This window comes from Saccostrea cucullata, unplaced genomic scaffold (assembly GCF_032062105.1).
Source record: "Saccostrea cucullata isolate Sc308-1 unplaced genomic scaffold, CSIRO_AGI_Scuc_v1 ctg309, whole genome shotgun sequence".
NCBI classification, from domain to species: domain Eukaryota; kingdom Metazoa; phylum Mollusca; class Bivalvia; order Ostreida; family Ostreidae; genus Saccostrea; species Saccostrea cuccullata.
This window is the reverse complement of record NW_026932621.1, coordinates 44,038-60,362: the sequence shown is the minus strand read 5'-3', so window position 1 is coordinate 60,362 and position 16,325 is coordinate 44,038. Positions and strand designations below refer to the sequence as shown.

Sequence of the window (16,325 nt, the reverse complement as noted above, 5' to 3'; positions counted from 1 at the left end):
AAGTAAAATGCAAACAAATATAGCATAGCTTGCGGGTCAAAATTGGACAAAAAAGACACTTCAACTTGGCAAATTTATAAAGGAATAATAGACATTTATATCATTAAGAGTTATCTCTCTTATCAGTTATCCGAGTATCGATGAACCTAAATTATATTCAAACTGAAAAATCCATTAATTTATAGGTGTTTTTATTCACATTTCCTGAAAAAAAATATTTGTGATTTACTAATTTCCCCTTTATTATATGATAAACACTAAAGATATAGGTTGAAGAATTATCGTGGTAAACATACGTTGCTTTGAGAATTCCTAGTCATTTTTTGCGAGCATTTTCAATTAGTCAATGTCTGCTTTTCAGAATCTGAGGATCGGAGTATGATATCTTAATCTAGAGTTATTTTTTGTCAGCGAAAAAATGTCCAATACATTCTTAAAGGTGCATAAACAGATTTAAGGTAAACTGTTATTATTTTCTGTTAAATATCACGACTAATAAATTGCACTCGCATTTCACACGAAAACTTATTAAAAATCTAATTTCGTCTAAAACTTCTTGAAACTTTAAATTTTTGGATGGGTTTGATTGACACATCATTTTTTTAAATTGTCTATTTTATTGTCTTTCTTTGCAGATAATATATTTGAAATGATTTTTAAGTAAGGGATAAATAACGAATTGTATTGAATAGTTTAGAGAAAACATTTTCTCCGAGGGCCGAAGGTGGTAGGATAAAAGTAATTTAGATACTTTATTCAAGAGAATTAATATATCCTTTTATTTTCAAAAACTTAAGAAATGAAATAATGAAAAAGACAAATTTCGATAGGAAAATTCGGGAGGAGTTAGTCAAGACTCGAATGGAGGGTGTTGAGCGTAGGAATGTTGCATTTTCCTTCCTAGACAACGTAAGATGATGTTTGAAATAGCCCGTTATTATCGTTTTGTTAAGTGTTTAGATCAATATTTTTTCACAAAAGAGCTCCCGTACATTTTCCTATCGTAAAAGTAAGCCGTCAACTGTAAAAGTCAGTGTCTTCGCAAAATTCCACTGAGAGCATCGAGCCAACGAACCCGACGCATAATTTGTACTTTGTAATTAACTTGCTTACAATAAAAGTGACAACTTTCGAATAAGGTATTAGGGAGGGGGGGGGGGGCAAAAGCTAATTTTTTTCACGGGTACCTGGGTTTTGATTTATGAATATGTACATGTATATACCTTATTGATATGTAAAAAAAAAAAGCCTTTTAATTTATCGATAAGGGTACATGTACATATGTACATATATGATAATAAACCAAGGCCCAAGTACCTGTGAATTTCTACCCCCCCCCCCCCCCCCCCCAAAGAAAAAAAAGAAAGAAAAGAAATCAATTTATTTGTAAATTGTGTACATTCGCTGCTTTTATCCTTCATGAAAAAATGAAATAAGAACATCAGAGGTACAATACCCATAACATTGTATGAGGTTTCACATAAACGTCAATTAAAGAATTTTTTATTTTACTAGTTTTCACAAAAAGTGGTTGGGAATGGTAACGTACATCTACTTCATGCGGGATTTTGAACAAAGTATTTCTTCCCTCTATAAGTCTGTAGTCTGTCAGTAACATCTACAATTTACAACTACAATATTTTTATTTTTCCGTTGTAAATCGTAACTATACATGTATATATAAATTCAGTTTCCCGCGCTTGCGCGGGTGTATATCTAGTTCCATTTAATTTTACATGTAAACATTATTCTTATACTAATGCTAATTAAAAGCAATCCTTCGCATTCATTCAATTAAGAATATTAAAATTGGATGAAATCTATAGAAGGGCTCGATCGATAAATTTGCTTGTACAATCGTAACTAATGAAGCTTCCATCCACAAAAGGACCCTGCGTTAAATTCTGCAAGCGAAGAAATAAGGGGAAAGGGCTGTAAACGAATGTGTACTACATCGCCTTGGTTTATTTCTATGACAACGACATTTGTGTGACTCGTGGAACCACTATCCTCAGCGCTGCAGGACATTCAGTGGACAGTATTTGAATTCACAACCAATTGCGATATAAGGTATTTACAGGTAAATGTCCAGGAGAAGGTGTATACGCCATGGTCAGGGGAGGTAAAGATTCCTGTATGATGGTTGTAGCTTCCACCGATGTTTGTTATCAGTTTGTCAAATATTACAGTCTGCATATATTCGAGACCTGAGTGTGTTGTTGATGAAAAGAATGCAACAGCACCTGTAAAAAATAAATCCCACTTTACCTCTCACAACTAACTGACCTATGACGCAACAGACCTCATAGAAATATGACGGTACCTTTCCCCCGCAAGCACTTTATTGCGCAGTACAAGTTTATCTAAAATTTAGCGGAAATGATAATGAGGTGTATTCCCACTTAGCCAAATTTCTGAAATCGTCGACACAGGTGACTGGTTTTGGCTAGGAGGAAATGGGGAGCAGGTAAGGGGAGGGAGAGAACAAAAGAAATTAATTACAGGTGTCTTATAGTCTGTTTTAAGTTAACAACAGGAAAAAGATTTAAATATACATAAGTGCTGATAAATCAATGAATGGTAAACGAAATTAATATTTTTAGATTATATTTTAGATTTTTTTTAATTTGAATTAATGGAAGCCATTTTTAAATCAAAATTATTTCATTAAATTATTACTGAATAAATAAAAAAAAGATCTTTTTTAAGTTTTTAAATTTGATAATGTTTTAATGTACTGCATAAGCTGTTCATTTTCAAATAAAATTAATACAAATAATTACCAATATGCCTACATTAGACTGTTTTGTTTAAAAAATATGTTAAGAAAGATTTTTTTTTTAATAAATCACCTATTTTATCATTCAATTTCTTGGTAATGTACATGTAACGAATTCTTCTTGATGCGTAGAATGTATGCCAAAAGTTTAAAGACTATTGACAAGTTTTTTTTCTAAATAAATTTACATGAACATTTTTCTAAAATTCCTAGTTCAACCAAACTTTGATTTTGTGCATTAAGAATTTAATATAAGTTTTGCATGGACACTTTATTTATTTTTTCCTGTACAAAACTATAATAAATCGATAATATTATAATAATTTTACAAAATGTTACATCAAGAAAATTTGTGTCTACTATCCTTATAACTTTTTTGTCTATAATATAAGACAATTCTTATCAGACCTATGAAAAAAATTATAGAAGGTTAGTTCTAATTTAGTGCATGTGTGAAAGATATTTCAATAAGTAAATATGCATATACGTATGCAATCACAACCTCTGTTTCTTTATTTAAACTATCAATATATTTTTTCTACTTTATGTGATTCCTAATTAGTTCAAATATTAAATTAACTCATTTTTTTCTTTTCAATCTCCCTATATCTTTTTATTGTAAAGAATTAGTCAAATAATAATTTAAATACATACAATAATTATTAAATATTGTCAATTATTATTTATCTCCCTGTTAAAGGGTGAAGTACTTTTTTTCAAATTATTTTGTAGAACCTGATTAATTAATATGTAATAAAACAAATATTTATATGTATTTTGATATTGAACTTATACACCACAGAAAATTTTTACAGGTAATAAGTCTAAAACAGACGATACACAGGTGGCCACTCAGGTGTGAAAATCCCAATTTTGGCTAGATGGGAATAAGAATTTCAGAATTTTGGCTAAGTGGGAATAATCCGATAATGACGTGAGATTTTTATGAGATTAAAACTTTTCATGTTATCTTGGATTTTTGCAAATATGAAAAAGAGAATTGGCATTAAATTGAAGGTTAAATGTATCTTTGAAAGTGCGTGAAAAATGCGTGACTGCAGGGAAACGGCACTATTATATGCGTGATTTTGCGTTAGAAATAGGAAATAGTGTATTTGTAAAAATGCGTGACTGTGGGAAGTTAGTTCGTATGAGATAAACTTTGATGACAATAACATTTTTTTTTATTTTTTGCACATGCGAAAAAGACATTTACATATCCTGTTCTCATGAGCTGCTTAATAATTCTCTATATTATACATGTAAACATAAAAAAGTGCTAATGCATCCATAACCCATTTGATAAAAGTTTACTAGTATACCTTCAAACGACTTCTTCTGAATTCTTTTTAGTGGTAATTTCGGAAACAATCCATGTGTCTTGTTTACTACACTTTGTCCGGTAGCAGATGCACTCTTGATTGGTTGAGTTTTGTCTAAGTCTTTCGTAATTGTAGTAAAGTTCTTTATTCCATGTTTTCCATGGTCTTTAGCGAAAATAGGCATCTCCTCTCCCTTTTCTGCAACGCTAGTCACTTTTTCCGTTCCCTTTATCAACGATCTAATGAGTATGGCTTGCCCCTTGTTTATTTTTTCTTATAAACTGAGCCTTTCTTCAACGTCACTTAGTCTTAGTAATAAATCAGAGATAAGCTTTGCTTTCATCTCCTCTTGCTGAACATCCACAGCAACAGCAGAAGATAACGACAAAAGAAAAAGTACAACGAACATCATGGTGAAGTTAATCTAGCATTTGAATGCTGTTAAATACAAATCGCTCGAAGGTTTTATATATTGTTACAGTACTGGCCTATGAACTTTCAAACACGACATTTGATAAGGCATTGGAAATAACAATGACTTTATAAGCTTTTGTTACTATATACATGTACATTGTTTTTAACAACGAGAACGATCTTGTAGTTTCTTGCAAAATTCCCTTTCTTGGTTAATTAATGATATTTTCATACTTAATCGTAACTTTCATTAATAATTTGATGTAATATTAACATTTTATTCTTTTTCAGTAAAAAATTCTTCAGTTGGAATGGCTAGGAAAAAAACATCATCACATATCCACAGTTTTTTTTTAAAGAGAAGATTATCTTGTTTTCGTTTTACAATAATGTTGATCACTTTATATAATTTAAAGTATTTACATATCTTTATTAAAAAGAATCTGATTAAAACACACTCCTTCTTTCATTAGTATCAAACATTTGAAAAACATTTCAACCAATATTAAACATAAAAAAACATATTATGTCGACAAAATAGATTAAGAATGGTTGGCAGTTTTTGTCATGGCTTTATTGATTAATAGTCAAATCAATCATCAATACAATCAATAGTCAAAATCAATCATCAATATAATCAATAGTCAAATCAATCATCAATACAATGAATACAATGATGTACACAAGGTATCTCTACAATGATGTACATAAAGTATCAATTCAATGATGTACACAAAGTGTATATTGAATAATTAATACACAATGGGTACAATGATATTCAATGATAAACAATGATATTCAATCAATGATGTACGCAAAGTGTATACATGTATTTACACAATGGGTACAATGATATTCAATGATATGCATTGATATGCAATGTTATTCAATAATATGCAATGATATTGAATGATATACAATGATATTCAATGATAAATGAATTGCAATGAGCAGGTAGCAATGTATTACAAAGACAATGGTCTACGTCGACTTTATCAATAGTATATGACGTAGAATCAATAGCAATGGCACAATGACGGAAGCTCAATTATTGGCCACTGGCCCTGGAAGATAACAGGATCAGCAGCGAGCTTCTAGCAAAATTCGATTCAGCATTAAAAAACAGCCTGTAAGAAGACCATATACTTTGCATTTCAATGAGACGTAACAAAGCCATGACGCTAATAGGTCCTTTTGGTATCCAAGGGAAGTGAGGTTACGGGTCCTATCGCTGGTAGCCAAGGACGGCGGAAATGGATTCTTCTGCTTGAGGACAAGGGAATGGATGTAATGGATTCTTCTGCTGGTAGCCAAAGGAATGGATGTAACGGATTCTTCTGCTGGTAGCCAAGAGAATGGATGTTAACTGAAAAAGGAAATCAAAGACAGCAGCAACATTTTGTTGGCACAAGAGAACAATTCATCAAAATCTTGTAAATTGGGAGAGGTGGGTGGGATGCTGAGCTTCAATGGCTGACGGAAGATGGAAAGGAAGAGCAAATGCACATGCGTAATGGATGTGACTAAATGAAGTCAGTGCATTTGAGTGAGAGTTATCTCCCCTGAACTTTTTATCTCTATTTGTCTCCATAACGGGACTTAACTCATATTGAGTTAACTCGGATTATGTCGACAAAATAGATTAAGAATGGTTGGCAGTTTTTGTCATGGCTTTATTGATTAATAGTCAAATCAATCATCAATACAATCAATAGTCAAAATCAATCATCAATATAATCAATAGTCAAATCAATCATCAATACAATGAATACAATGATGTACACAAGGTATCTCTACAATGATGTACATAAAGCATCAATTCAATGATGTACACAAAGTGTATATTGAATAATTAATACACAATGGGTACAATGATATTCAATGATAAACAATGATATTCAATCAATGATGTACGCAAAGTGTATACATGTATTTACACAATGGGTACAATGATATTCAATGATATGCATTGATATGCAATGTTATTCAATAATATGCAATGATATTGAATGATATACAATGATATTCAATGATAAATGAATTGCAATGAGCAGGTAGCAATGTATTACAAAGACAATGGTCTACGTCGACTTTATCAATAGTATATGACGTAGAATCAATAGCAATGGCACAATGACGGAAGCTCAATTATTGGCCACTGGCCCTGGAAGATAACAGGATCAGCAGCGAGCTTCTAGCAAAATTCGGCCATATGTCTTCACATGGGAGCTAATAAAGCGCAGCATGTGAAGACATCCGCCACATGCGGCAAATTTTGCCCACACCATGACAAAACTGCTACTTATTACAATTATGTAAAATTAATTACTGCTTGATATATATGCAGTATACCGTAGAACTAGGGAAATTTTTTACGAAGATCAATAATATATGTAAATATGTAATGATCAATAACTTTTCAATAGATCAATAGTTGCAAAGATCAATTATGTAATGATCAATAACTGTTCAATAGTTCAATAGAACAATAGTTGCAAAGATCAATAATATATGTAATGCTCAATAACTAAATGGAAATGGTAGGTAGCACTGCAAATTTTGACAAATTATTTTGATTATGTCACACTGAATGGTATAGAGAATAATGGTAGAATGTGCTATATGGGAAAGGTGAACAGCCTCTGGATTGATGAGCCCTGTTGAATATTGGGGTAGTGACTATACCCCCACCCCTTGTAGCAATGAACCAATATAATGAGCTATATATCCTAATGCAAACCTTGTGTGACAACATGGGCCTGAAATAATTTCTTGTCAGCATTTGTGACCCAATAAATTTTAACCTTGGTATTAAACATAATTGAAAACAAGACAGTCAATTTCATAAACTTTTGTAGATGGCAAAGGGACATGGAACCAATACTATTACCCACAATGTATCATTATGACATGTGGGTTGTTGTATTATGACACCAGAGTTCGAATATTTGAATGGTGGGACCTTTTTCCAGGTCATTCCTTGTTGACCAAACCATCTGATATGGATGTTGTATTGTTCGAAGTCCGATTCGCATTATCTAAATTGATGAATGTGTGATTTTTTGCATAATACTATTAAAGATGATGCAATAACCCACACAATGACAGAAGTGCCTGCAAACTTAGAATAAATTTAAAAACAGTAAAAAGGTGTTGTCAAGTGTGACTGTCAAGTGTGACTGTGTCTGACAAAAATTGAATGAAAATCTGAAATGCATGGACTTCCATCTCCCTTTAATCTTTATATAATCTTCAGACCAGCCTGATAAATTCAAGTGTGTAGCACCCCCCAATTCTAAGAGTATTACCCTTACATGTTTTAGTGTCAAAGCCAAGAAATGAAATAAATTTCTGTAGCATTAAAGTAATGGAATGACGAGAAGACTTCACGCCAAATTAAGCAAAAACTGAACATGGAATGTTGGGTCTAATTGACAAGTAGCTGTGAAGTATTTTAAATAATGAAGATGTTTCTTGGTTTGACAAAATGTGGAAGATATATATACATGTATAATTATGCTTTTGCTAAAGCTGCATTTTAAATCAATTAATTATTTATTTATTTATATATAATTGCCTATTTATTTATTATTATATTATAAACATAATTTTTTAAATTATGGGCTAAAGCTGCATTGTGAAATCTTCAGCTACATGCCACACTTCCTGATAAAACTTCCTGATAAAACTGTTTAATGAAAATTGAATGACAAATGCCACAGCATTGAACAATACTGCATTTGAAAGGTGGGCTAATTGAAATTGACAATAATCAGCTAAACAAATTTTAACTTTTTACAAATGTGCTCTGGGATGAATATGTTTTGGCATAACTATATGTTTGTTACTCATACGAAAATTAATTCCGCCATTTCACGTGTATCTTGTATAGTATTTTTTGTATATATTGTACATGTATTGTTGAACGTCATGTACCATTTATACGGTTTGAATGAATAACTTGAACTTGAACTTCCACTTGGCTTGTGGAACTTTTGAACTAGATCAAGAAATGTTAAATTAGTGGTTGGGCCTTAATTTTAACCTGAATTAATTGAAATTTCTATTTCCTGACAAGTTTGTTAGTGTTTAGGTACATGTAGTTTCTAACACACTAAGGAATCGTTGAAACTTATTTATTCGTTTTATCTATTTTATGTTAAATACAATATGTGGCCTACAATTTTAAACTGATTAAATTGGAATTTTTTATTTCCTGAATTTATTTTTGTTCCTGTCCTGGTTAAATGTATTATAATATACGATTATTGTTGTCTATCTGCAGTTGTTATTTACTATTTAGAAAAATATTAAAATGTATTGTGACATCTGAACAATGGCAAAATAGAGAAGTTTTGTAAACAATGCCATACGATCCCTTTATCCCATTACAGCGCGTGTGTCAATCCCGTGCATCTAAATCCTCCCTATTTGTTTCCATTTGTATGTGTGTCAATTATCGGTAATCTAAAACAAGGGATTGAAAACTGGATTAATTGAAATTTCTATTTCTTGACAAGTTTGTTAGTGTTTAGGTACATGTAGTTTCTAACACACTAAGGAATCCTTGAAACTTATTTATTCGTTTATCTATTTTATGTTATTATAATACGATGTGTGGCCTACAATTTTAAACTGATTTAATTGGAATTTTTTATTTCCTGACAATTTTGTTGAAATGTTTAGGTAGTTTCTAAGAGTCTAAGGAATCCTTAGAATTTATTTTATTTTGAATAAGTGGTTGGGCTTTCAATCTTAATCTGCGTTAATTGGAATTCCTATTTCCTGACAAGTTTGTTGAAATGTTGTAGTTTCCCACACTATTTATTTATTATTTTTTATTATTATTAATTCATTAATTAGATTTTATTTATTTCTTATAATATCTATTTAGTTATTAATTTATTTTTGTTACCTACTGACTGACAATTCAATGGAGTTTATAGATGAAAATTTTTCCTAAAGTAAAACGTCTTTGAACACCCAAGGAGCATGCACTTACAAAATCTGGACACTGAATATTTTGCTCAAGGAAATCATTCCATTTTCCTCGTAACTTTTAAGGATCGTAAAATAACATTTCATGCAATATATTATGCAAATTCATCATCATAAAATACTTTACTTTTCACTATAAACATTTCAATTCCTAGTTTCCAAATGAAATTCTGTTTACAACACAAATAGACATCACAATATACACAAACTTGCTAAACACAATCTTACCAAATCTATGGTATATGAACGTGATCTGCAGATGGTTCCCTTCTCAATTAGCCATAGCTTACCCTCAACTCTCACACTCCCTGTCAGATCTGTGACTCTTTCTTCAAAGATATTTCACAACCAGTGTACAACATGGAGGCACAAACAATGCTGGTGATGATCGATGTGATGTCAATGCAAAAATAAATAAATAAACATTGAATAAATGGCATATATCAAGACAAGCACAAGTGTTAAAACAAGACTGTCAAGAGTTGAAGAGATGAGCTGATTGATGCACAAATAATTCAATTAAATGGCAAGTAAATATTAACAATTAAATTAACAAAGTGATAAATGCCACTATGGTTGAATTCGCAGAAAATGTCTTTCTTAAGGTTCATTCACAGCCAAGTTCCTCGCTGCACTTAAAAATTAAAACAATTTTACCGACACATTTGTTTACACGGAATCCATGATGGATGGAATATTTTGCAGTCCGAACCCGATGATATGTGACACCGATCTATGTCGTGGCGGATCCAAGAGGCACGTGATCACTGCATGGTGGCTATTGGTAATGTCCAATGTGTGTGGGCACCATTTGTAAACGTTGGTTTTAATAACAACGAAAAGTTGGTTTCGATTTCACCAATGTATTAATACACTGAGGTCATGTTCTCAAACAAGAGTTCATCTACCGCGGTGGTTGCTGCACACGTGGTTAATATCGTCGTTGGGGATGTTGATACTTTAGATATGCTATGATAATATTCACAAATCGGGTAATATGGATGGGCCCTTAGTCCAGGATCAATTTGCCCTGATTATGTTCATATTTCCGACGTTGGATGGTCAAAGGAACACAAGATGAAGATGAATATTGTTGAGACTAAACTCGATGCTGAGCTTCAATGGCTGACGGAAGATGGAAAGGAAGAGCAAATGCACATGCGTAATGGATGTGACTAAATGAAGTCAGTGCATTTGAGTGAGAGTTATCTCCCCTGAACTTTTTATCTCTATTTGTCTCCATAACGGGACTTAACTCATATTGAGTTAAGTCGGATTATCCCAATTCAAACCAAGGTAAAAGTAAATCATAATGATATATTTTAAGTTACTCCTATAAATCGACGCCTCAAAAAATATTATTTTATACGTAACTTTAATATGAATTACATGTATGTATGCAAGAAATTTATTAAATACAACAGAAAGGTAGAAATGCCATTGTAGTTAACATTTTCAGAATGTGTTTCTCGATATATCAAGATCCTCTAATAGACCGTTTTCAGAAAACGGTCATATTAAATATAACTACATGGAATCCACCCAGTTCTAAAAATACACAAATAGATAAAATTAACTTCTTTGAACAATCTTTTATAAGCACAAAGTAATGTCACTTTTTCCAAACAATTATCTTCAAATCCTTTAATGGTATATTCTTCTTCCTTCCACGTCCTTTCAACAAATTATTTATCAGATGATGAAATGGAGAGGAAAATGTGGATAAGAAAGAATATCACTATTAAAAATGCTATTGTAGTAAAAAGACAAATGATTGTTTTCTTAGAGTTACACTTATATAATGGTTTCCTGGACATATTTTCCATGTTAATCATGTTACTTTCCGTTCTGTGGTTAAGTACCTTTGAAATTAAAATCTTGCTTTCTATTTGACCTCTTGATTCAATATTAATATTGTCAACCATTCCTTCTTTTGCCATCATGTACTCCTTGACAAGCATGTTTTCTCCCAAGTCTTCAACAACTCTTTTGGGATCTACAATTGTTCCCCTAATATCTGTCACTGACGCGCTGTAGAAATTGTTTGAAAACATGACTGGTCTTTGAACAGGCTTGCTAATGTCTCTTTCATTAAGAAAGAGTGTCATTGATGGCTCTTCATGGTTACTTTTATTGATATAGGTCACATCAGAAAAAGGGACAAAAGAATCAACTTCCATTTCTTCTATTTCCCTCTCTGTGACATCGACTGAGTAATTTTTTCCCCAATCTAATGATGTTCCACAAAGATCATCTGACTTTCTTGGAGACATGAAATTTACAGGACTGTTTTTCGCATAACTCGCCAAAAAAACAGAAGTATCTTGACCTTCTTGCCTGATCCTGATCTCTATATTCATTTTCATATTAGTTGTTTTCATGAAGAGTTTTGACTTTTCTGTTGAAATTGTTTGAGCAATTTCTTTCGATTTCCTTTTCACCTCCGGCATTTTTTTTCCAAAGTGAACCTCCAGCCCCCCCCCCCCCCCCACCCCCCTGATTTGTATTGAAACACCATTGTTTGTAGTTGTAAATTTACCGTAATCGGCATAACTTGTTATTCTGACGGATATTTCACTGCATTTCCCTCGTTTCTCTGCTTCTTGAAACACCCATAATCTTCTATTGTCTATTGTAAACCAAAGACCATTTCTTTTCACCACAGAAATACTAGGTATAGAATGTATGTTACATCGCCCAGATATGACATCATCCAGTGTATTTCCTATGGGCCTGAAAGGATGTGACGTGCTTCGCCCAAATGAGCTTCCTATGGAATCTTGACTGAAGCGAATTTTGGATGGTTTAAGGTACATTCTTGTGCATATTCCCAACAACGCATTGATGAAAATGTTTAAGTAAAGCAATGGTATCTGATTTCCAGCTTTATATATCTAAAAATAGATCTTGGAATTTTTTTTTTTTTTTTTTTTTTTTGGTTTCTGTTTTGAAAATCAATTTTAAAAATGTACATCAGTATTTAACGTGTCGTTCAATTTGTATAAGTATAAATTAAATTGTATAAATCACCAATATTTCCCGAATTCATTTATTTTTTATTTCTCCATATATACACTTGGGCAACATAAAAAGTTAATCATGTTCTAAACAATTCATTCTCTGTCAACCAAATAAGTTTTTTTAATGTTAAAAAATTTAAGCACCAAAAATTTCAAAATGCAAACAAAGGGAATAATCAATGTATTTGAAAATGAATTTTATTTCGCGATTGGGAAGGGATTTTTCTTTCTTTATTTTCCACAAAAGCTAAGCACTTAATTTAAAAAATATATCAATTTTTTCCCTCTCCATTTGTATAAACGATATATTAAAAAAACAAAATATTTTTTTATGATATTTTCTTTGATTTTCCTTCTGCCTTTTCTCAACACTGTATCATAGGCTGCGAGGTCATAGTTGAAAAGCAATTTCGAGATTGCAATCATTATCAACAAGGATTTAAACGACTTATGTGGAGAAACGAAGGCAGCTTTAGTCTCTTTTCTTGATTAATTATTTATTATATTTTAAGAAGTCAGAGACTTCCTGCACTTTCTGCAGAGGGAAGGAAAAATGAAAGATTGGCCGCACTTCTAAAATTCTCTCAAACTGAGACAGATTATCATTTTGACACCTTTTCACCTTGTGATAATATCATTTTTACTCTATAAATAAATTAGAGTATTTTTTGTTTTTAAACTTTTAATATTCAATAAAAGCTTATATTCAAGATTATTGAGATGTATTGAGAAAATTGAATTAAATAAAAACTACAACCAAAACTTTACATATGTATATTGATCACATAAACAAGTTCAAACCTGGTAAACTAACTCACATAAACTACCAAAATTACTATAATTAGTACTATTATGGACAAAACAATAGCTCCAAAACAAACAATCCTTATGAGACATCTTCTCTTATATCTATCTCTTTCGCCATGTTCTTCATTTGGACTTCTCTGTTGTTCCACGACTGGTCCTGAGAGCATCCTTGGACCATCATCAACCGATACTACATGCAACTGAAAGCACTCTTCCGATGTGTCTTCGTCTTCATCGCTCTCGTTGTTTGCTTTGACATGTGGTGTCCTCCTCCAAAGGCTACCACCTGGGTCCCCTCTAACATGGACCGACCGTCCTTCATTCTCGGTTGTGAATTTGTCGATATTAATGTACCTTGTCTCACAAACGTAAATTCTCTCACATTTTCCCCGTTTCTCAGCTTCTTGGAAGACCCACAACCGTCTATTGTCTGCAGTGTACCACTGACCGTGTCGTTTCTTCACTGAAATGGCGGGTATTGAATGAATATTACATTGTCCAGACAAAATATCGTCTAGTGTTCGTCCAATCGGCAGGTATGGATGTGAAGTGTAATGGCCGAATGAATTTCCAATGGAATCTTGGCTGAAACGAATTTCAGAAGGTTTCAGAAACATTTTGCAGGTATTCGATGAACCAACGACAGACGGGCTATACTGTCTTCAATATCTTCCAGATAAAAGAATCGAAAGGAAAGACAGTACCGTTATCAAAAAAAAAAAAACATTGAAATTATTCATTCTGATAAGGTGAATGCAAATTTCAATATGTTGTAGCTCTGTTAAAAAAATTGATTTGACAACATAGGATTTTGAACAAAGATGTATATTGACTTTATTATTTAACGTTTAATAATGCAGGAGAGACTCGATAATTACTCAGATATCCTACATCTTGCTTCTAGTTTTTCTTCATTGAAATATCAACGAAAACAGAATGTTCAGTGCCTTTTTGGACCAAGATTTAAAAAATAATTCAGAATTAATCACCTTTGGAATTCGTGTATTTATTAATCTCCTGTACATAAAAGAGGATAAGAAATCAGTCCTTTTTTTATTTTCTCAAGAAATAAACAATTACTGAAATCAATGCCCTATCGACAAATCGACATGTACATACTCTTTTCTATGTATTATCATCTTTTCTTTGAAAAAAAAAACTAGCTCGTGTGATTTTTTCTTTGTATGCTTGTCCTTTTTTTTTTGAAAAGCACACAGATATCGTAAAGGAAATTTATTACAACAATACAATTTTTTTTTTTTAGAATTTTTGTTTATCATTTCATGGCATGGTATACTTAAGATAATTTACGAATACACTTGTAGTATCAACATCAGTGAGTTGCATGCACTTCATTAAATCCACTTTAAAATTCTTGGTCAATTCTTTAAAAAATCAAACCACTTTTTTGTTAATTTTCCTTTAACACGGCATCTAGATATATCGACGACGTATTGTAAATAACAATCGTTATTTCCATTCTTATGTCGACACGATATATCGGTGAGCTTGAATTAAAAGATACCACAGAGTCTGACACATCTGTTTCATATTTGGATATTTTACTAGAAAAAGACGTTAATGGTAATCTAACAACCAAGCTCTATGATAAACATGGTGACTTTAACTTTATAATCGTCAACTTTCCTTACTTACAGCAACATACCTTAATCACCTGCATACGGAGTGTATATATATCTCGTTTAAAGTAATCATTTCGTAAGTTCAATGGTCGACACAATGACCTTGTCAGCAAATACAATTTATCACTGAGTTAAATGCTAACATACGTTTTTCATTCTTATTGCTAGTCATTATTTATACACTGAACTGACGACGGATTTTTCCATTATTTTCCGATCATGACAAGGAGCACACGACGGGAGTGACCGGTCAGCAGGGTATGCTCACTCATCTAGGCACCTAATCCCACCTCCAATGTTTTGGAGGCACGTGTTTTTTCTGCTCCAGTCTTGTATTGTTTTATAGACTTTGGATCTTGAATACTGTTCGTTATCTCCATATAATTCATTTCAGTTAGATTCGTTAGAATATGGATCCGATGCTCTTTTGGAAAAAAAAATTGATTGGGGGATATAATTTCATGAATAAAATGCACATATCTAAATTAAAATATAAAGTAAAATTGTATTTCCTCTGTGTGTTTGGAGGGAGGGGGGGTGTCAAAGATTCATCTTAGAACTAAATAATGAACTCAAACGAACAGGAATCAATGCAATAAAGTGTTTAAAATTCGTCCATAATTTTGTCATGAAGCACGTGTTTTGTATCCTGTGGCACTTTCAAAAAAAGAAAATCATTTATATATATTAAACAAGAAATCTTGTTTTGATATTTATTTTTTAATTTAACATGTTTAAGGTATTATAATTACAAAAGAATATGATTAAAATCTTAAGCGATATTGGATCATCTGTTCATTATTTCATTCAAATAAACTATTCAAATTAAGATAAAATAAATTTAAATAATTTGCATTTCTTGTATTGTTGAACATTATACAACGTTCTGAATTGTTATTTTGCATATCTTTTGTACTAAATGAAATATTGGTGCAAAAGATTTTTATTATCAAAGGAAGTTCAGATACAGCGTTTGTAAATAATAGTATTTAATTCAATGTATTTTGTCAATATCTAGGTTAGACTGTTCTTTTGAATAGGTTTACGTCACAAATCATTTTCAGAAAACGAGTATGCTTCCTAAATATAAACAATGGGAAGGTACCTGATTCTAAAAATAGATTTCAATTAAAATACGACATATACACGTAAACGATTTTCAATAGAATAAAAAAGGTGATGTAAATTCTTTAAAAATTTATCTATTTAAATCATTACTGAACAACTTAATAACAAATTCCTCTTAATTTGAGTCTCTACACAAGGTAATGCATGTGATACTAAAACCTATTGAAGAAAGTAAGCAAGTAAAAATATAACTATCACCAGCACTATTATAATT

General features: G+C 31.8%; 1 protein-coding gene across 1 annotated transcript; it reads right to left on the bottom strand.

Moving 5' to 3' along the window:
• Window positions 1-1,827: 1,827 nt before the first annotated feature.
• On the bottom strand, window positions 1,828-4,446 carry LOC134235623 (uncharacterized). The gene is made up of 2 exons (XM_062717755.1): window positions 4,102-4,446; window positions 1,828-2,243 (listed from the first exon to the last, which is right to left on the bottom strand). The coding sequence occupies exons 1-2, from the start codon at window positions 4,283-4,285 to the stop codon at window positions 2,029-2,031; spliced, it is 399 nt and encodes a 132-aa protein (XP_062573739.1). The 5' UTR covers window positions 4,286-4,446; the 3' UTR covers window positions 1,828-2,028.
• Between the last annotated feature and the right edge of the window lie 11,879 nt (window positions 4,447-16,325).